Below are 22,152 nucleotides of genomic sequence, written 5' to 3'. Positions count from 1 at the left end.
TATGCAGCAGCTTGCTAGTGACTACCTTTCCAGACTCTGCAACTATCCAGCACACTTGTCTGATTTCAACAAAGATGAGCATTTTCAAAGAGAAGAGTTATTTCAAAAGTCAATTGTGACTGACAAAAACCAAACCCCAAACGGACCAGTAATTAAAGAAATAAAACCTTCAATTGTGAAAAGGAATACTTAAAAATAATCAGAAATGTCTCCTTTTACTCATAAAATAAAGTATTCCAAATATACAGTGTACTACTCCTGGATATGTTGCATTCCTTCTATAATGTTAGGGTGTTTCATAGTTCTCTAGACCATGTTAAGGTTCAAACCTTGAATAGCTTGCAAAGAATCAATTGTTCATTAATCCTTACTTCAGTGAGCATACAGTGGAGTTGTGTGCAAGCCACTGAGAACAGTTTGAACAGCAGATGGTTGCTGTAGAAAATGAATCTCATTTTTCCTTTTCTGAGCTATGAGACGGAATTTTTATCACTATTACCCTAAACATCTTCAAAAGATGTAAGTGCAGTTTTTCTCCTGCCCACCTCCCTTCATTAGGAGAAACTACATCAAAGAGATTACAAATTACTGTGCCAGGAAGAAAGCTTACGAATTATCTGTAGTAAATTATAACAGCTTTCAATAAAACAGAAAACATAACCATGAACTAGCACTTAGTGTTCGAATTCCCTTAGCATTATTTTTCTATAATTCTCAGTAACAATTTTAATCATTAAGAATTCTAAGATGTTACTTTTTCAAATTAAAAACCAGCAGTAAAGCAATTAGATAGTAAACTTTTGAAAACAGATGTTTTGAAAATTTGTTATGAATTTATGAGCTTCATCTTAAATATGTGGCTCTAAAAATCTCACCATTTCTAAAAGCAGAGAGAAAAGGGAAGGGGGAAAAAAAAAGCCACATGTGCTTGTATTCAGTTTCAGAGAACCACCAAATGAAACGAACATTCTTACCCAAACTCCAAAGCAAGATTTTTCAAAGAGGAAGAGTGAAGAAATCCTAATCAGGTTCCAACACAGTATGAGTAAGTAAGTAAAATGTTATCATTGCTGTTATTTACTCATCTCATGTTTCCTGTCAATTTATCTACTCTTCATAGTTCAGAAGGCAGTATCTATAGCAAATACTGTCAACTGTTTTTCACCTGAATTGTAGATGTAAAAAAAGTGAAAAAGGATGAAAAACTCTAGAGGATGGAAACTGTAGTTTATTTAGAGAGCCTCAGAAGGAATCAACCAAAACCAAAATCTTACTGCCTTAGGAGAATTGAAAACATATGACTTTCCAGTCTTAAGAATCTATCTGAGCACAGCAAGTAGCATTTATGAAAAACCTAAATATCCCTCCCCTTTCCCTCATCTTAGTACATTAATTCTTAACATTCTTCTAAAAACCTCAAAATAGAGAAATATTGTCAACATCTCAGGAAGCAAGTGCATAAACAGGAATGATGCCTGTTTCTTCATGTTTTAAGTAGAAAAAATGCATGAAAAATACTTCATGAAGTATTATTTGCTCTCCTTCCAAGTTAAATAGGAAATATCAGTAGCATGAATTACTGCAGCTAAGAGCTATTTTTCCACATCAACAAAAATGGAAAGCTAATCTTTCATTTTGAATACTAAGGATAATTGGAGTAAAATTCTTTTTATGGCTAAGAAAATCAGAATTGCAGACAATTTTCATCAGATGGGTATTCAAATCTCACTTATCGGAACTTGATGAACCAGACAAAAAAAAAGTAACAGCTGTGTACATGTGGATAGGGTTGATCAATGTGGGAAAGGAAAATTGTCTTTTCAGAGAAGTACTATTTTTGATACCACCTATGCCAAGAGATCTATGTTCATATGAATTTCATGAATCATAAACCATGTGATTCAATTCCTTCAGATTAAGTACAGAAATAAAGGTAGCTGGTGAAAAAGATTTTTCATAAGAACAAGTGAGTTTTACAGGAGGGGTTTTGAAAAACCTCACTGGCAACTTCTTTAAAACTGTTTCAGAATAAAGATTCATGAGCTGTAAAAATTGTTATGGAATCTGCTTTGCATTATTAACAGCACTGTATTAAGCCACACTGATGAAACTCAATGTGAGCTGTAAAGCAAAGAAATAGCACACACAGGTTTAGCTCCTTGGGAAAAAAGTACTATTTCATCTGACTTCGTACTGTTACATAAAAAAACTCTGTGAAGTTCAACCCTCCTGCTAGAACCAAATTCTAAATAATCATAGAACAGGAGGGGAGAAGTAAGATTTGGAAAAGCTACTGTGAAATTTATAAACTGCAGAAATTACCTCAGATTACCTGCGCAGTTGTTATTTGCCCATTCTTTCTTGAAGATCAGTAGACAAAATGACTGTACAATTCAACATAAAACAGCCTTTTTTTTTGCAGTACTTCCCTAAGCGTATGTTTTCTTATTCATGAAAGGGCTAAAATAATGCTGAGGATATTTCAGGAAATAAAGAAGTTTAAAAAAAAAACTGAGAAAAGAAAGATACAGAATGTGAAATCCTTAAGCACAAGAAAAGTCAAGTTTATGTCAAAACCATTATATTTCAAGCACATTAAAACACATGTTATTCCTCTGTACTGAATACAGTAAATTCAGCTACTAAAACAAAGTACTCTGAATTATCTATTAACCAAATATATTCAAACATAAAAATTATCAGCTCTGGATCAGAAATGCCCTACAAAACAGTGAAAGTCATTTGAGTCATACACTCAAAAATAAACAAAACCATGTGATAATGTGGCTTTTCATTTAAGCATTCCCTGTGATTTAAACAGAGAGGAATGGAAAAGCAGAGTCACATTATGCATGCATAACACCCTCCCCAAACACCTGAATTACTAAAATAGGCTCAAATATTTTCACATATGTGGCAAACACATTTTTACTTCCACCCACACACGAAAAGGTATGCCAGATGGGGTTGGGGGAACTACAGGTGCTTGTAAAAATGTCCAAGAAAGTATGCTTAAATTTTGTAAGATACTTAGCCACATACCTAGTTCCATCCTGACTTAACTTCAAAAATTATCCAGTTGTTTCCAGTTACATGATTTTGTTACCCCAGGAAGAGAAACACTTAATTCATCCCTCAGAATTGATGTCTAAGTTACAGTGGTCAGAATGCAATACCTTTCAGAGTACTACAGTTCCACATTAGAGCTTCCACCAATTACTATTTTGTTCAAAGCAAAACCCCAAGATCCTTCATCCTATGCTTTTATAGCCACACCTGTTCATTTTGCACTGTCTTTCATAGTCTTCAGATAACATGTTAAAACCACTGAATAGGAACAGAAATAACCTCTCAAAATTTCAAATAATCTGCTGTATTAGCTAGTTTGTGACTGTGAGAGTGCCGGAAAAAGGCAAAGCCACACAGAAAGGAAACTTTATTTATGAGATTTCAGTGTACCAATGATCTCAGCCCGCATTCCAAGCAAGACAGATGCTGGCTTTGAATCAGAAGTCATACAAGATTACACAGATGCCAAAAGTTTAAAAGAAGCGTGCTGCAACAGGTTTTTTACATCAGATACATACAATTCTTTAACAAGATAATGCTCTTTCTCACATACCATTCATAGATCATTATTCATTACTATTACTATTATTCAGATAGCAAAAGCACTGGAAAAACTCTTCAGCAGCAGAAAAAAAGGCCAATCAATGAAGGACACACAAAGCAGCACACATACCAAATGACTCTGCTAGATATTAGCAGATTCTATTATTACTTTAGTATTCTTCTGAATTCTGTCTTCAGCCATCTTTTTTCTCCTGTATTAGTGACAAATTTTTCCTGTGTGGTCTGTAGCAATCTACTCTTTGTTGCTCTGCTGGTTCTGGCCAGGGTAATTTTGTTCACAGTAACTAGTATGGGGTTTTATTTTGGTTTTACATGTTAAATTATTCTTTTGATAAAGATGATCACACATGATGCAATCTTTATGGCATGCATGTGTGCACCTTCTTCTCTAAAATTAAACATGAAATGTAAACAGTAAACATGAATGTTTTGAAGAATTCACCACCTATTCTAGCAGCTGCAAAATAGCTGAGAGGGTACACAGTCAAAACAACTGGCCCCAAACTGACCAAAGTGATATCCTTTTCCATACAGCATCATGCTTAGCATATAAAGCTGGGCAAAAAGAAGGAAGGGAGAAGATGTCTGGAGCGAAGGCATCTTTCTTCCCAAGTTGTTGTTACATGCGGTGGAACTCTGCTTTCTTGGAAATGGCTGAACATCTGTCCAGCAATGGGAAGCAGTTAATTCATTCCTTGTTTTGCTTTGTTGATGTGCACAGCTTTTTTATTCACCTATTAAACTGTCTGTATCTCAACCTATGACTTCTGTAGATTTTGCCCTTCTGATTCTCTCCCCCATCCTATCATAAAAGAAGTGAATGCTCAGTTATGTTGGGCCTAGTTACACTTTACTGCATCTTTTGCATCTGTTTCTAAAATTCAAAACTCTGAGAATTAATTATGAAGTGCCCTCCTCGATGTGTCAAAATTATTTTTGAATAAACTGGCCTACAATTAACTATTCATACTTCCAATTTAAAATATGAGCACAAGAGATAAGGGAAAAAACATCTATGTCTACCATGTTGTGGTGCCTGGATCTGTGCTCCCCCAGTTGCAAAACTTTGCTCTTCACTGTGTTGATCTGCATGAGGCTCCTGTCAAACCCCTTCTCCAGCCTGTCCAGGTCCCTCTGGATGGCAGCTTGACCCTCTGGTGTATCAGCCCCTCCTCAAAGGTCTCACCAGTAAAACTGTTCATGCTCCATCACCCAGCTTGTTAATGAAGAAGTGAATGAAGGAAGGATTGGACATAGTGCTGACCCTGGGGGTACAGCAGTTGTTACTGGCCTCCAGTTAGACTTTGTACCACTGATCATCATGCTCTGGGGTGATCTTGATTTTAGTAATATGCTATGTAAATCACTGGCAACTCTACTAGGAAGAAATCCAAGTGACAGAAGGACGGAATTGGTAATAGCGTTTACTTCATTAAGAACTGATGATGAAATCCACACAGTACCCTCAACACCCTCAATACCCAGGCGCTACAGTATTTACCTTGCAAATAAGGAATCCTGAATCCTGTATTCTCACCCCTGAATTAATCCTTAATCAACACTTAAATAAATAGATCTTCTTGAGAATTCAGACACTATTACATACATTAGATGCACAGACCTGATTTAAGAAAATGTACCGTTCTTACCCTGTGGCTCCTTTTGTGCATATCCTTTTTCCTTCACAGCTGAAATGTGATTTCACTTCTTTTTAACATTTTGTTCCACTTAAATTGGTGGAGACCAAAATACTTAAGCAACCACAAGCTACTTCACAGTACCCCACTGTGCACAACTGCAACTCTACAAAGGAGCTTAAGAGCAGAGACATTCATTCCCATTCTTAATCTACACTGCTTTTTGACCCATTAGACCACACATTAAAGAAAGGTTATATGCTTGTCAGCCACATACTATGAAAATACTGAAAACTCAAAGCATTATTTGCATCAAAGTCATCCTGACTGCCCTAGTGAAAACAGGAAGAAGAATATAATCAGAGGACTACAAGAAATTTACAACTCACAATCTTATACAAAATAATTATTTGGGAATGTTTGAATTCCAGATATGGGGAAGAAGTCAGAGTCCATAAAAAACCAAAATCTGCTGCAATCACATACAATTCTAGTAATTTTTTTTTTTTGTGCTGTACTAACATCTGGTTATGAAGCTTCTGATAAAGACAATGAAAAGCCAAAGCACAAAGCCCCACTTTTTACAAGTGCTCCATAAGGCACAACTTAAACCCAGAATATTACAGAACACAATCAATCCTTTGATTTTCACATTTATATACAAATTATCAGAAATAAAATCTAGTAAATCTAAATAATCTTTGATGAAGGATGCTTTAATTGAAGTAGTTTATTCTCTTGGCTATCAGTTACCAAAAAACTTTCTATAAAATCTTTCATTTAATTATTTTTACCCCTTCCTTACAACATACCTTTTCATTTTTTATAAGAATGAATGGCTTGCTTCTATCTCTTGCTTCATAAATTTTAGTTATTTTTTCTACCTCCTATGTTTCAGTTGTATTTGAAATAACTAATTTTGTTCAATTTGCACTCCACACAGGAATATGGCATTCTGTAATTTTTTTATATGAAAGTTGTACAGAAAGTGGGAATGCACATGTTGCCAAGGTTTCCGTTTAAAATTTCAAGGACAGAGATTTTTCTTTATGAGATTGGTCAAAATTGTTAAAATTAAATTCATATATTTGATAAAATACATTTTTTTCTAGGTTTGAACATAGTGCTTACACCCTTCAGGAGTGTTATCTTTCAATTTTAATCTGAACTTGATGATGAAAAAAAATACCAGAAAAACAAGACTGAACCAGAAACATTCAACAGAGCAGATGTTTATTGCCAAAAAAAAAAACAACTACAGAAAACTTTCATCACTGAATATAAAACAATTCTTATTACTCTTTGTTCAGGTAGCCTTATCTGCCTCCATTATTACAATGCATTTTAATGAGATTTTTTGAGAAAATAAATTCTTTCAATTTTGAAAGTAGTCAATATACCTGAAATTATACATAAATTTGGCTCAGTACTTTGTTAGCACAAAGAGCAAATTACTCTCTCTTTTCCCTTTTCTCTACAGGATGACATGCCTTGACAAGTACAGGCCACCATTAAGGATGATGCATTCCTTTTGTTTCCTGACAGAAATATTGTAATAATCTCGACTAAAAAACATTAAAAGCAAATTCTGTGACACTTCTCCAAATTCTGAAGAAATAAGAATGTAACTGAAATGCATCTCTAATATTAAGACATGAAACTCTGCTCTCAAATGTCAATAGCTGCAGGCTATTGATTCATTTCATGCATATTCAATAAATACATTTCCTGCAAGTATGTCTTTTGAATATTATAAACACTCACTTTTATTCAATTCAATTGTGAAGTTAATTCAATTTCCTTAAAGAAAATGGAAGATATATTTCAACATTTAAAAATGCATGTAGTATTAGATTCCAACCACACCCGTGAGAATGGCAGCTTTTGGCCAAAAACCAACACCCAAAGACCACAACCACCAGGTGCTTCTTGGCATTCCTACAGAATTCCTGGCCAAATGGGTGGGTATCACACAGGCAATCCAGGGTGCCACAGAAATCCTCTTTGGAGTGACAAATCAAGCCAAGGTAAAGCTGCAAGAACTGCATCACTCCCTGCTACACGGTGCTTCTGCCTTTCAGATTTCTGCTCTCAAGAGTAGTCCTCAGGTCAAACAGACTTAAGATGATCTTCCCCACAGGCAGCACCATTACTGCCACTGCTTCCCTCAGAAGCACCTTAACTGTCTCCAGCCATGAGATGAGCATCTATAATTGCATGACAGCATTACTTTGTGATAAACTTGGCCTTTGTAAGTCTTGTTTCTATCGAGTATCTCCCAGCAGGGATAAAAGCACTTGCCTGAAACTGAGACTGCTCAGCAGCCTACTTCAATTCCTCATCCTGTGCTTTGCTGGCATGAGGGGCACATACTACCTGTACTCTGAGCACATGTGTTGTCTGCAACAGTGAACCACAGCTTGCTTTGCCAAGATAAAACACACCCCACTCCCCAGAAAACCCACCAGCAAAAAATAAGCATCATGTAGTGTTTTTACAAATTGATTTTCATGAAGTAAATTTTTAAAACTTAAATTCATACCTCTTCAGAATTTCTTTCTGTGTCTAACTCATCAATACATACATACTTGTAATACAGCATCAGATCCGTAGAGAATTCTCACATCATTTGCAAACTTATTTATCAGCATTAGAAACACTAATATGAAATACCTGTTCTTTTTTCTTACAGCGCTTTTCTTTCATCTCATCATTTATAATCCTTAATTTTCCCATGTTCACAAAACATATCATACCATATCACAGGCTTCTTTGTCACATAAAAATAGATCCAGAACTTTTAAATGAAAGTTACTAGTAATGAAGACATGGCCTAACTCATCTGACAAAGTAGTTTTGTTCCATAAGCCCAGAATTTGAATTAACTACAGAGCATCCATATACCGTGACTATATCAGCACTAGTGAAATAGTAGCAGATCTCCAGAGTGAATCAACTGGTGCTCAGAATCTGAAACGTGTATTTAGGGGAAAAGCATTATTTCAGGCTAGACCCTTTTCTGGTCTGAAAACTGAACTCCCTCCCATGAGCGTAGCCTGGGTAGACTTGCTTCAAATGTGTATTTATGATTCAAGTGAAAACTTTAAATCAGGTACACTTAAATCAAAATTGTATTCCTTATTTTTTTGATGATTCTGTTTTCTAGTAGTCAAACTGAAGCACATTCACAACTTAATACAGGTTTTGTAATCTCTAAAAAGGAAAAAAAAATAAATAAAAATGCATTTCAAGAAATGTAAAAACCTCCAAAACAGGAGGCCAAAGATATTAGAAAGCTAAAATACATCCAGTGCATTTTTATTAATAAAATCCTTGGATGCACTCCGAGTTACTCAGGGACCGTACGTACCAGTCAGTCCATCAGTAACAACCTGAAGAACATAATCTGCATCTTTTTTCTTGAAGATTATAAATAAATATGAGACACTTTCCATTAAAGAACTTACTTGCAGTTATCTTTTTATTGCCCTCAGTTTTTCTAATTTAAATTCTATTATTACAGAATCATTAAAATTCCAAGCAGGCAATTCATTCTGCATGAAATGGAACATGGGACAGGCCTTTTGTGACACAATTAAACCTGTTCCTTTCAAGGGCAACGCCACAGAAGGTGAACACTAATTTTACTAATATAGAAAAGGAGGAAGAATGACTGGGAAAGAAGGAAAGCAAAACAAAACCAAAAAGCATAACTTTTTTTTTTTTTTTTTGGCTGTTAAGTTTCTGATATTTAACTTTCAATTTCTAAATAGGTTATTACAGGGACAGCAATTTGCATAAAAAGATTAAAGATTACAAGAAATGACAACGACAGCTCTGCAGCTGTGATGTGAACAAAGCAAAAACAGCCTTTAGAGATGTCAAATTAACCTTAAGGATCTGATTAAAGATATCTTGGTAACAGCACATGATGCATGAAATACCCCCAACACTAGGTGTCAGAGTGTACATGCTACTTCTGAAAACCACTTAAAATGTCTCCACTTTCCCACGTGAAAGCCAGAGCTCCATGCAAATGAAGAAGGCAAGCTAACTACACTCTTGCGTCATTCTGAAGTACTTCCTCAGAATACATCGAAGAATTTTTATCAGATGGGACAACCAAAACCACAATAAAATTATAGCTCAAACCAAAACAATTTAAATATTTTTGAGAACAGCTGCTCTAAAGAAATTCAAATTATGTAGCTAACACCTTTTTGAACACTGCCTTATTTGGCTCAAGCTGCTGGTCAGGAAGCACTAAGTATACTATTTATTTGATTTAGTTTACAGCAAGTATTAGCAGCTATAGAAACTGACGTCCTCTTTCAAAAATTCATGAACGTCTATATGTAATCTATGTAATATATATGTTTAAAAAATCCTATACAATCAGTTTCCTGTCACTCAATACTTCTCTTAGTTCTAACAGTCACCCTTTCCATTACTTCATGTAACATATCAGAATGGAAATAAAAATGTTTTCTAACCCTACAGGAAGTACTCTTGAACATTAAGACATATGAAAAAATAGATGCAGCCTGTGGATTTCATGGATAGACGCCAATTACTTGCATAACTTTTGAAAAACCTGAGCAGCTGAAGAAGTTGTGCACTGCAGCTCAGATCAACTACCAACTTGCACAATCCTAGAGGAAATACAATTATTTCCACTATTTTTTAATTAATACTAAGCTTATACTAACTTAATATATAAGTTGATACTAAGACTAACTCAAACAAACAAGCCCAGAGAAGAGTGGACCCACTCCATTTTCCCCCTGAAAAAAATTAAAACAGGCCTGTTGGAGGTTAGGGTTTTTCCTTTCGTTTTCTTTCTCTTAGGGAATTTTCTCCCATTTTGTTGCTAGGAGACAGTAATGACCGGGTACTTAGGATAGACAAAAGAAATTGTCCCGGGAAGGGTGTGGCTGGCTACTCTCTTATCTGAGAGTTTCTCTCAGAGGGGCAGAGATACTGTGAGCACTGAGCTGGGAAATAAATGGGGCTGGGGCAGCTGTGAGCTCCCTCTTTCGCTCTCCGCTTCAGAGAAGGGTCGGAGCTGATGCTTGTGGGGGGAATTCCCTGCTGCTGCCGGAGCGGTAATGGTGAAATGACCAGGAATGCCATTTAGGAATATGTTTCCTCTATACGACAGGTACTAGAAAAATTATTTGGCCATAGTTACAAAAGACTATGGAAAAATTAAAACTTAACTTTATGAAAAAAATATATAAAATGAAACAAAAAAGGCAAGAATAAGAAACCATCATCAAAGTAAGCAACAGAGAACGGAGAGATGCTGTTTTACAGATTATGCGTTCCAGTTTAACAGACAGTAATTAAGATTATGTGATAAGATACGACACTATCATTTTACATTTGCTAAAACGGGGCTGCTTTCACAGAATGTACAGTCAGGACACAGAAAAAGCGTGACATATTTAAAACAAACACGGTATTAGAGAGAAATTTGCAAACAAATTTAAAAATATTTCATTTTAAGCTTGACTACCCCTTGTTTGTAGCTAAAATCATTTATATCAGAAACAATTATCCACACATCAGAAGTAATGTCCTATGCCTTCTCATGTGATCTACAATGAATGTAAGCAATAATTTATGTTCAATGAAGCATCAGTTTGGTAATCAGCAAGATATTAACACAAAATGTGTCTTTCTAGTGTCCCATTCTTAAAATTTTAAAATTATATAGAATAGATAAGTGCAGATTAAGTGCAATTTTGAGAAAAGAACATGCTTGACTTTCTTAGGATTATTAGCAGGAAAGAACTAGGAGCAGGTAACAAATGTGAAATATAAATTGTCACGCTTCCTAAAATTTTGTTGAACACAGGCTTGAAACCAATCTTGAAGAAATAACTGTATCAAGAACAAAAGGCTTACCTGAAGAGGCAAATATATAAGTGAAGTTGGCTTATGAATGAAATACCAACTAGACAGACACTAACTGCAAAACTGATGGAAGAAGTCAAGGAGACTCTTAAAACACTGATACAGTTCAATATTTAGCCTTTTTTATTTCCATCCTGAAAGACTTTCTGCTATAGCTTCCTGATTAAAAAGGGAATTCTTGTTTTAAATTTTCATTGATCATGGAATATCAGTACCTTTTCTTGTGTCTAACTTACTTTTGTGATATAAACCAGAGACAAAATGGAGTTGTCATAAGTCTTCCAAATTTTCTGAGACCTTCTTCATTATATAAAAGAATTTTTTTCCTTTACAGAAGGAAGGGCAGTGAACTTTTTTTGAACTACTCTTTGAATTACTTAGTAGGGAAATCCAAATGAAAAGTGAAACCAAAAAGAAAAGTGAGAGGATACTTCATAAGAAGTTGAATACCATTCTTTCAAAATAGCAAAAATTCATAATGAGAATCAGGATGGAGAGCTGTTTTAAGTGAATGTGTTACACAGAGGTGAGAAGTTTGAAAGAGAACAGGAACAGAGTCACAAAATGAATAAAAATTAAAAGTCTTCTGAGAAGTTCCATAGGATCTTACTTGAACAATAACAGGAAGACCCCAAAATGATTGTCAGTTACATAAATGTTCTGGAATGTATGCATTACCTTAACAACGGGATTAAGCAGAACAACACCTGACTTCTTTGTAATAACTTGCTTTGTTGTGTAATGATGTTCTATGAGCTGAGGAATAGTTGGAAACCCAGTTCCTTCAAAACGATATTGATTCTGTTTGGAGGCAAAAGGAAAAATTTATTTCTCTATAAGAAACAGTTCGAACAAGACACTGCAAAAGTGCTTCACAAACTTCCTTCACTAGTAACAACACAGAAAAAAATGTACACTTTTATAGAACTATTTTAAATTCTTTTTCTAACCTAGTGAATAGCATTTATACTAACTTAACTGGAATGATAATTAGGAAAATAAAATAATAAATTAATAAATGCAAAATTACTGCCTCAGTCATTTAAGGCAATATGATAAAATAGCTATTTAAATTCCTAATTTAAATAGATAGGACAGTTAAAATCAAAACTATTACAGAGTGAAATAAAAATATTCTAAACCAGAAAAAACAACATAAACTTCTGAATTATTTCTAAAAATTATGGCAAGCAAACTAAAAAAATCTATATGATGAAATACAACAAGAGATAAAATAAATAGGAGATACACAATACTATCCTAATCTCATCTTCCTTCATTTATTGTCCCCTAAAATTAGCAAATCCTGGCACAGAGTACAGGATGCATGATTGGTCTTTATTAAAAAGTATTTATCAGGAGAGTCTAAAGACAAACACAGGTCATACACAGGCTTCTAAGGGAAGTTGGGCAGGACCCTGCATTTGATTGTGAAACATGATAAAGTCTCCTGCTTTCATAAGACTCAGCATCTACAGTTAGATGGCTTTTCCCTCAAGGCACTAATTGCCATAAGCCATTCTGACAATGCAACAATGAACAAGTATTGCAATTTAAAAAAACTCAGAGTACAGAAGGTGATTCAAATTCATTTACACAACTGGGCAATGAACACCTCTTCCACTAGCATGCATTGTTTCTAGCCCCCAGGACTGAATTCCTTGCACAGTGTTTCCTAAATTAAGTGTTTTCCTTAAGGGTTAAAGCATTAACTTCCTGAAACATAGTCATTGCTGTTGGTAAAGAGAGTTGGGTCATGTCAGCTGTTTAAAACATTCACATTTCTCCATCATAAAAATGTTTCCATACTCTAAACGCTTTGCTGTTTATTAAATAGTGACTCAGCTTTGATTGACTGTTAACTTTAGTTCCCACTCCTTTCAAATAAGCTCCTTCATACTTCTGTGCTGTTGATCCAACTGTCCCAAGAGTCTCCTCAGCACAACCACCACTACTGCCTATTATTTCCTAATTCCAGATCCAGCCACATGCCAATCTGCTGTCATTTATGTAAAACCTTCAGAGCAGGCAGTGTCCTTTGATTCTGTACATTTACACCCAATCCTGACCCTTACTAATATCGCTACAATTTTTAAAATGGCACAGCTTCAAATAAGCAGAAAATGAAAACAATAGTACCTCTGAAAGGCAGCAGTGAATTTTGATGCTTAAAGCTGAACGATGAATTAATTTATTACACAAATAGTTGTATTAAGATTAGCCTTTAAAATAATTGTAAAACCAGAGACAGAACATTTATACAACAAAAGGATTGCTGCTAAAACAAATGTCCTACTCTAATCATCAGTTCTTGATTCAGAAGAAAATATGGAGACCTGTTAATGATCCGTGAGTGTGGTTTGACCAGTCAGAGACCCAGTTCCACATTGTTCATACCAATGTAAACAAACAAACAAATCGTTTGTACTTAACTCTCCTTGCACTTGCCTACAAAAATGTTCATGAGTAAATAACACTCCCAGCATCTACTCTCTAGAGCTTAATAAGCTTTTTCTCATTCTCAGAAAATTCTCCCCATAGGAATGAATACAGAGTATTGAACATCTTTAAGGAAAAGAAAGTGTTACATTCTATGGTTGACACAAAATCTACCACAAATTAATCCTAAGAGCAGATGAATATAATGCTCTATTAGTAAATGTACAAGCAGATTGATATCTGGACCTGACAATGCTGGGACCGTCCAATCTATGTAACATTAAACTGTATCAGTCTTACAAAGTGTAAGAGAAAGTGCAAAATTATGGTGAGAAAGATAGCTTGTTTTGTTTTAGTGGAAAACTCCTCCACACACACACACAAAAGAAGAATCAGCTTATAGGTAGGCACCAAATTAATACTTGGAACTTGGACTTGGAAGTACAATCTATTTGAAGATCTACTTGCCACATACAATAATTTGCACAAATTATTTCAGTTAGACCACGAATATTACATGCACTTATTTCTGCTAGGTCAGATTAGGGAGCACCAAGCATCTTGAAAGACTCTAGGTACAGGTAAATTTACTGCTATTTATTTCCTCATTTAGCACTCTGATGCATCAAAATACTTTAAGGTCATAAAATCAAAATAAAATAAAATACTGACTGTGTGCTCATTCCTACAAGGAAAATTCTAATGAGAACTAATGAACACTCTGCAGTATGACAAGTGTCTAAAATCAATAATCCTAGAGAAGCATTACAACCTTTCTGAAGTTTGAAAAATATCACTGCTTCTCATTAAAAGGAAATAAACCAGGAACACAATATTGAGTTACTCCTGGCATGCTGCATCATCTGGGAATTCAGACAATGATATTCCCTCAGTGTAATATCATTATGAGATTAAATTCTCAAATTTATGCATATGGGAAACTTTATTACAAGAGACTGAAGAGACAGCATACTGAACCAAAACAGAATGATTTGCTGCAATTTCATGCTTCAAGAAAAATTTCTAGCAATGTTACAGGAACTGCTACATTTTGAATAAGTTTAAAATTCTTCAAGGTATAAAAAAATACATAAATTAAAAAAACTAACCAACGCATTAAGAAAAATAAAAATAAATACACTGTATAAAGGTAGATTAATAATTAATATACTGTTCATTAAGTCATCAATTTTTCCTCATAGCAACAAAGGGTTCAATTCTGGTCCTTAGAAGCATACATACTGTGTGACATTCATAAGTATTTGTGTTATACTGAACAAAACAATAACCACAGGACTAAAAAGAAAATAAGCATCTCAAGGGCAACATGGACTTTAATTCCCATATGCATAAAAACCAACACAGATTATTTTTTTCTGCATGGCTGTTTCCATTTTTCAGTAAGATGCAGTGGACTCTTTAATGTCTGAACTAGATGAAGACTAATCTGCACCAACTATGAAAATGGGTAACCAAATAACCAATAACCAAACATACATGCATAAAAAAAAAGTAACAACTTCCAGATTTCAAAACATTTACAGAAATATCTTGGCTTTTCTGCATAAAAGATCAGTATCTTATAACTTGATACTTCATACTTTTCCTTTGTTTCCCAAAATTACCTTTACCCCTGTTTCCAGCACTGATGGAAATGCTTCCAACAGTTTTCATGCTTTCACATAAATGCTAAATCATTTGCTACAGTGAACTATGTAGATCCTAAATTGAATATTCAGTACTATATCAGAGACGTACATCAGCATATTGTATGATAAAGTGTCTCCGTTGTCCATCTGAAAACACAGAAAGGACATATTCACCAGGTTTCCCGTGGCTCTCTCGCACCAAGAAGTCTCCTTGCTGTTTTAACAGCTCCTGGGCTTCTATTCTTGGAATTGCACCATGATACCAGTCTTGCTCAGCCAATGGTTTCTCAGTGGTTGAGATTACATCAAAGAACTTGGGAAAAATATTGAAGAGAAGAAATGTTACTATAACAGTACTCATTCAGAGTTTACTTGTACATGAAAAATATCACAAACAACAATAACTTCTGGTTTATGTATCTAAATTATGTATTTCTATTAACCAACAAGATCAAGGCTCTTACAGCTCATATACTTCCACAAAAGCATATTGATCACCTTTTTTTTGTTTACCTGAAAAAGCAATATATCAAAAACAGAAGTAAAGAAATCATTCATAAAACCATAATATTTTTTATCTGGCTTGCTATTTTTTATACGCCATACTGACCAACTCTTTCTCATATATTCTGACATGCTATTAAAGACTGAAAATCAATCATTTCTCATCCAAACAGAAACATCTCAGACACAAAACCATAATAAATTGACTCATACAAAGCACTTGAATCGGATAAATTGTTTTCACAGAATCTATCAATTGCATCCCAAATCAATTAATAATTATGAGAATTTTTTCCTAACATGTACTATGTAGTGCAGAATACACACCTGGGTGTAGTATCCTTATGAACTCTATGATAAGAGTTTGTGAAGACACAACGATTGTAAGGAACTATTTTCACTACATGGAATTGGCTGCAAATGGAAGCTACTAGCTGTAAGAAGCAGTCAATGAGTTTTAATCTATGATTTCACACATTAATTTTAACATGCCTACATTATTTAAGAAAACACTGTAGTAAACTATATTTTGTCACTGACCACTTCAGATTTGTTATGGGTAGGAAGGCAAGCCCTTATTTACACTGCACATAATTCAAAAACATTGGCAGAGCTCATAGAAATTCTCACAGTTAGAGTGGTAAAACTCTGAATAACATAACACAGTGCACACTGTGAGAAGAACAGGTATGTGAATGCTCTGCAGCCTCCTGAACTGCACCTAGGTAACAGCATGGAGATTTGCGTCTCAATGAAGGACAATCAAATAAATGGAAGCAAAACACACCATTCTGAATTAATCTCTGCTATTGCTCTGCCCTGATAAAAACCCATTTTGGAGGCCATCTGTACATCTGTACCTAAAGGTTTTCCTCAGAAGATACTTAGATTGCAATGCCTCGCCTTATTCAAAAAATACTAGGAATGGTCTCAGATTCTCAGAGTGGAAATGAGCAGACCCAGGAATGGGAAATTCATACATAACACAGAAATTCTTGTTTCCAAGTATCTGCAATTCTTCAGCACTTGCATGAATTTTTAGCTATTAAAAAATGTCTTTGTTGATTGGCTTCTGGTTGCCTAAGTTAGACCTCAAAGGACTAGTTTAACCCAGGATCTTGATGGAAAACTGGAGAACATGCTTAGAAACCCAACAGACCCTTGTGTTCTCAGTCATCAACAGACACACAGAGTATCATCATCGACAAAATTCTCATCAAGAATTTCAGATGTGAGATCTGAAACAAGGACTATAGGCTCATCACTAGTAAGAGTGAGTGTGCTCTCTAACAGAGACAGGAAGGACTGTAAGAAATAACTACAGCTTGAATACAAATTGCACAGTTTTTAGAGGCAAAAGCTGTATTCCAATACATTCCATTATGTATTTATCAGCACAGTGAGTTGCTAAAAAGCAGAGATATTTATTGGCCAAAAAGGTAGTAATTTCTTTAAATTTCATTAGCAGTTAAAAACATCCTAGATGAAAGCTGTCCACCACTGTTAAACATGTTAAATCATGTTATGTCATTTTCTTTCACAAAGTCCTAAAAGAAAAAAAAGCTTTCAAAATGTTAGACAATGTTATTTACTTGAACATTTATTGTTCAAAGATGCTGAGCCTGAATTGAAAGAAAACCTAGATCTCTGTTACGTTCATAGCAGCAAACCCTTTAACACAGGAGAGTATTTCTAATTGAGATGGAATGTTCCTAAGGATAAAAGGACAATACAGGGTTACTTATCTACTTCATGGTCTTTGTAAAAGAAAGTTAAAAAAAACCTGAACAACCTGACACGCAATTTATTTTATATCTTAAAAAGGAAGCCATCAGATTGTAACATTGTAACATTTATGTACAAACTGGGTGCAGGCTGAGGCATCATTCAGACAATCAGAATCAAATCTGAAAACAAAACATCTTAAGAGCCTTTAAGACAGAGAAAGAGCTTATGGAAGTAAAACAGAGCATTTCAGACATAGATAACTATGGTGTTGTCTATTCCCTCTCTTTGAAATTTGACTGAAGTATTACTTAGAAGAAAGAAACAGTGTAAATTCCACAAAGTTTTCTCTGTTGATTGTCTTTCACTTTATCTTACCTTTACTTTTTATCATATCAAGGTGGTTTTTCTGATTAATTAAGTGGCAATTATTCTTGAGTGTTATTAAAATTGCATTTTTTTCATGAACAAGTCTTCTGATTCCAACATATTTTCTCTATGATACAATATTGACCCTGACTGGCTATAGAATAAAACATGGCTGAAAGCCCAGAAAGAACAGGAGCAATGCAGGATATATATCTACTTCAATATTGATTTCAACTCAGTTTACTCAGTACTAGTATTTCTACTGCATTTTATATTTAGAATTAGATGATAGATTAGTCTTTGAGGAAAATAGAGAAGAAAAAAAAAAGCTACCTGCACAAAATGGAATTTCCACCTCTTTTCTTTGAATTCTACTTAAATATCAGCCAGCAAGTTAATATGAAAAGTTTATATTCCAGGCCTTAATGTTTTACAATCTCATTTGGGGGATGGATTTCTTGTTCATTTGTATGTACACTTACAGAAGCACTCAATGATTCAACAGTCTAAAGGAAGAAATATTGTTTCTAGGATTTTTGTTGTTAATTTGGGTGGAAGGTAATAATAATTAACCAAATTGTGCAGAAAGGAACTCATACTGCAAATTTCAGCTCTCCCTCCCTCCCCTCCCTTTTTTTCTGCCTCTTTTTTTCCCCTCAACATTTCCATTTATTGCCATATTTTAGTCATGGATTATTGTGTGGGGCTGGGGGTGTTTCCTTATATATTTAGTCATGCTTTTACTTCTACAAGGAGATGGCCTTATGTACTTCATCATGGTCCTCATGGATCTAGTACTCTCCTGTTTCTTTATATTGAACCCCTTGCTCTCTGTTTAACAATCCATTAAAACATATGCTCTTCTCCAATAGTAAAAGGAAGCATTCCCAGCTGCTTCCCTTACTTCAAGAGAAAAACTGAGTGAACAGCAGTGTGTTATTTCTGACTCCAAAATATTGTATATTATTCCTGCACTTTCACTACCAATTAAATAAAAATAATAATGATATTTTATTACACTAACAGCATGCTCAGTATTTTTTTTTTTTAATATATATTCTGAATGCAAATTTTCAGTAGTCCCTTATTTTTCACCTTTGAGCAAACAAAATGTTTTCTCAAGGTATTTTTCTCTCACAGTGTAACAGATTAGCACTGACACAAATGAGAATGTAAAGCAATAAATTTAGGTTGATAATTTGAGATAATACCCTATGGAATATTCTGTCTCCACATACCTGGCTCATTCCCACATGCTAATAATACACCATCTGAAACAAACATTAATTCCACCTATTATCCTATAAACAATTGAAAAAAAAAATCTTATAAATGAAAGCAGATGTTTGCGCCAAGCTCAAATGTCTCATACCAAAAAAAATATGCAGGAGGCAGAAGCTGGCATTCATGATGCAATTTGTTCAGACTTTTCATTCAGATTATTCACAGCATTTCATTACATGTACATGAAAGCTACCCTCACTGTTGTGTTTCCTCTCCTCATTTGATTAAACTTCCATCTCTTGCTGTTATAGACAATTGGCTTGCATTTCATCCAAGAAAAACTACCTCAATCCTTAGCCTTGTTTCTTTCTTTACAAACTACACTTTTTGCCTGTATTACTTCTTATCTTTGCATTCTGAGAGCATATATAGAATTTCAGTGTCAACACACAAAATCTACTGCCTTTTAGAATGGCATGATTTCCCTATGACTTTTTTTCATATTTTTTTTTACAAAAAATTAATCCTCTCTAATTTATACAAACACAATTCACTTTATCCCACCAATTAAAAATACTGGACAATGTTTTTAATATAGCACCATATTTAAACCTAGATATCTAGATCCATTTCCAAAGTTTTAATATGTTTAAAAATTAAATACTTAGAAATACTTAAAAAATTTTAAATACTTAAATATTTTGAAAACAGGTAGGTAAGCTCACATTTTAGACTAGACTATATAAGAGGTCCATTTCCAAATCTGCTTTGAGACCTCTTTTTGTACTGGCCTATTTTAACAGATGTTAATATTACTTTATAATACACATTCAATAATCACTTTGAATATTTTGTTGATGGATAATAAGTTTTAACTACTAGTTTATATATTTAGCAATTAAGCATGGTTATATAGCTGTCAGCAGGAAACAGCTGACCACATTTAATAGCTAAGTACTAACTTGTGATGCAAATTTCAGCTGTATACATATGGTCAGCTTTTCTAACACACACAAAATCAAAATAAAAAGAAAAACTGAAAATTAGCTATTTTAGTATATATTAGTTTATATATTTAACTCTGAAGTCATTTAGTTGTCATTTAAGTGACAGGAAATAAAGATTGCACTTGTTACTCATATTCTATTTTCTGACTCAAATGAACCAATGCCAATCTCACTTCTCCCAAACATATTCCAAGGTTTCACCAATCTTATCTACCATGTATCTACAGGCAGATTTACATCAGCTTCCATGGAATGAAAATCAGAGTGTGGCACATAGACTATTTAAAATGACACTTTATACCAATTGACATTTTGACATTGAGTATCCCTGACTTAATCTAAATGTTTTATTTTGATCTTCCTCTTGAGATTTTTTTCTTCTCTTCCAATTTTTCTCTGAAGCAGTTTTAGGTAAGTTTTTTTTTTTTTCTGTGGTCTGTGGAAGCTTTTTGGTTTGTTTTGATGTCATAATTTTTATATTACATGGAAATAGGGATGAATGCTGTGTCTCACCTACATAAAGAACAGAGATCACAGAAATACACATTTTAATCAGTTTTTTACTATGAAATGCTGCCTTTTTACAACAACTAGAGCTTTTATAAAATGAAGATTGCAATAACAGGGAGATTTTGTTTAACATCAAGGGTATTTCAATATTTTAGCAAGGTTTTACTTGCTACTTTTAAAATGCCATGCAACTTTCATGTTTTTCACAGGAAAAGCCTTTCTACCCTAATTTTATCTCGTGGTCATATTTATTTTCCAATTCCTTCATCACTATATACAGTTGTTCTCTGTATACACATGTATATTTACACATATGTAATTGTTATCTCTTCCACCCATTCTGAATATTATATATATGAGTATCTAGCTTAAATATGTTTTGCTGAGTCCTTTAACAGATCCTAGGAGCATAAAATAGAAGACTCATTGCTTCTTAAGTTTTCTCAAGAATGCTACTTCGAGCTTATATTTAGGTGACAAGATCAGAATCAAAAGGCAATTTTAAACAATTTTAAAAACTTTGCCCAGCTTTCTTTCAGGTTTCTTTTTTTCTTTTGCTTGCTTTTTGAGTTCTTATTTTGGTTGGATTTTCTGTTGGGAAGGTTATGGCTGATAACATGTTCCACCACTTCAAAAAAAAGAGAAGGTTTTCAAGTAGAATCTGACACATCCCTAAGGTGCTCAAGGATTTTAACTGATCTTGCAAACTTCCATATGAAATAAACGAAAGGAAATACAAAAACAAAAGGAACAAGGACATTTGTACAGCAATTACAGAATTTGAAGAAAAGCTAACTGTACCTCAGATATTCAGCAACCATTTTTAGTGGGCTTTTAAGCAAGATCTATAACACTTAAGTTACTTAAATAGTACCAGCAGTAGTATCAATATATGCTTATACATATGAGCTTTCAATAACAAATATAAGGAATACAATTATTGCAACAATTGGTGAAGAATTGGTGAAACAGGTATAGCCATCTAGCCTACTACAGATTATTATCATACAGTGCATTTCAAGAAAATCAGCCTTGTTGGAAAGAATATTCTGAACAATACAGCACGACTCTGGGCACTGCAAAGAATATACAAACTGTGATTCTCCTAAAGTGTAGCAAGTTCTTCTGACTTGCCATTATATATATATCTGACATACCATTATACCACGATATTATCCTGTATACACTAATCAATCAGAACAGTGTTTATATAATATCATTTTAATGTAAGTTTTGTCCATTCAGATGGAAATATATGATTCTTCAAGAAAAAATAAATCTTATTTAAGCTGTAAAAATGATAGAATATATCACAACACTGCAGTATTGGTACTACTTACCGATGATGAACCCAACATGGATTTTGGAGACCTTATAATTCCGGCTATGGAATGACGTATCGTGTCAAATCTTGAGACTTTATCCTTCTTATCCTATGAGAAAGGCCAGAGTCTTCAGTGAACAAAAAAAAAAGCATATCTCCAGGATAACTGATTTATTAGAGAATGTGCAATATAGAATCCTGAATTTCACGTA

General features: G+C 34.2%; 1 protein-coding gene across 5 annotated transcripts in view; it reads right to left on the bottom strand.

Annotated features, from left to right (window-relative positions):
* The window catches only part of FER (FER tyrosine kinase), a 154,356-nt gene that overhangs the window by 58,105 nt on the left and 74,099 nt on the right, over positions 1-22,152 (bottom strand). For 4 of the 5 annotated variants that reach the window (XM_015652887.3, XM_033511340.1, XM_033511339.1 and 1 more), the window contains 3 exons: positions 21,957-22,049; positions 15,387-15,590; positions 11,868-11,990 (listed from right to left, as the gene is read on the bottom strand). In XM_015652887.3, the coding sequence (XP_015508373.1) occupies positions 11,868-11,990; positions 15,387-15,590; positions 21,957-22,049 (420 nt within the window). The remainder of the gene's footprint in view (positions 1-11,867; positions 11,991-15,386; positions 15,591-21,956; positions 22,050-22,152) is intronic. The other variant, XR_001525417.3, reaches the window with a different exon arrangement.

Source organism: Parus major, chromosome Z (genome assembly GCF_001522545.3).
Source record: "Parus major isolate Abel chromosome Z, Parus_major1.1, whole genome shotgun sequence".
Lineage (NCBI taxonomy): Eukaryota > Metazoa > Chordata > Aves > Passeriformes > Paridae > Parus > Parus major.
The sequence above is the reverse complement of the archived record's forward strand: the minus strand, read 5'-3'. Positions and strand labels throughout refer to the sequence as shown.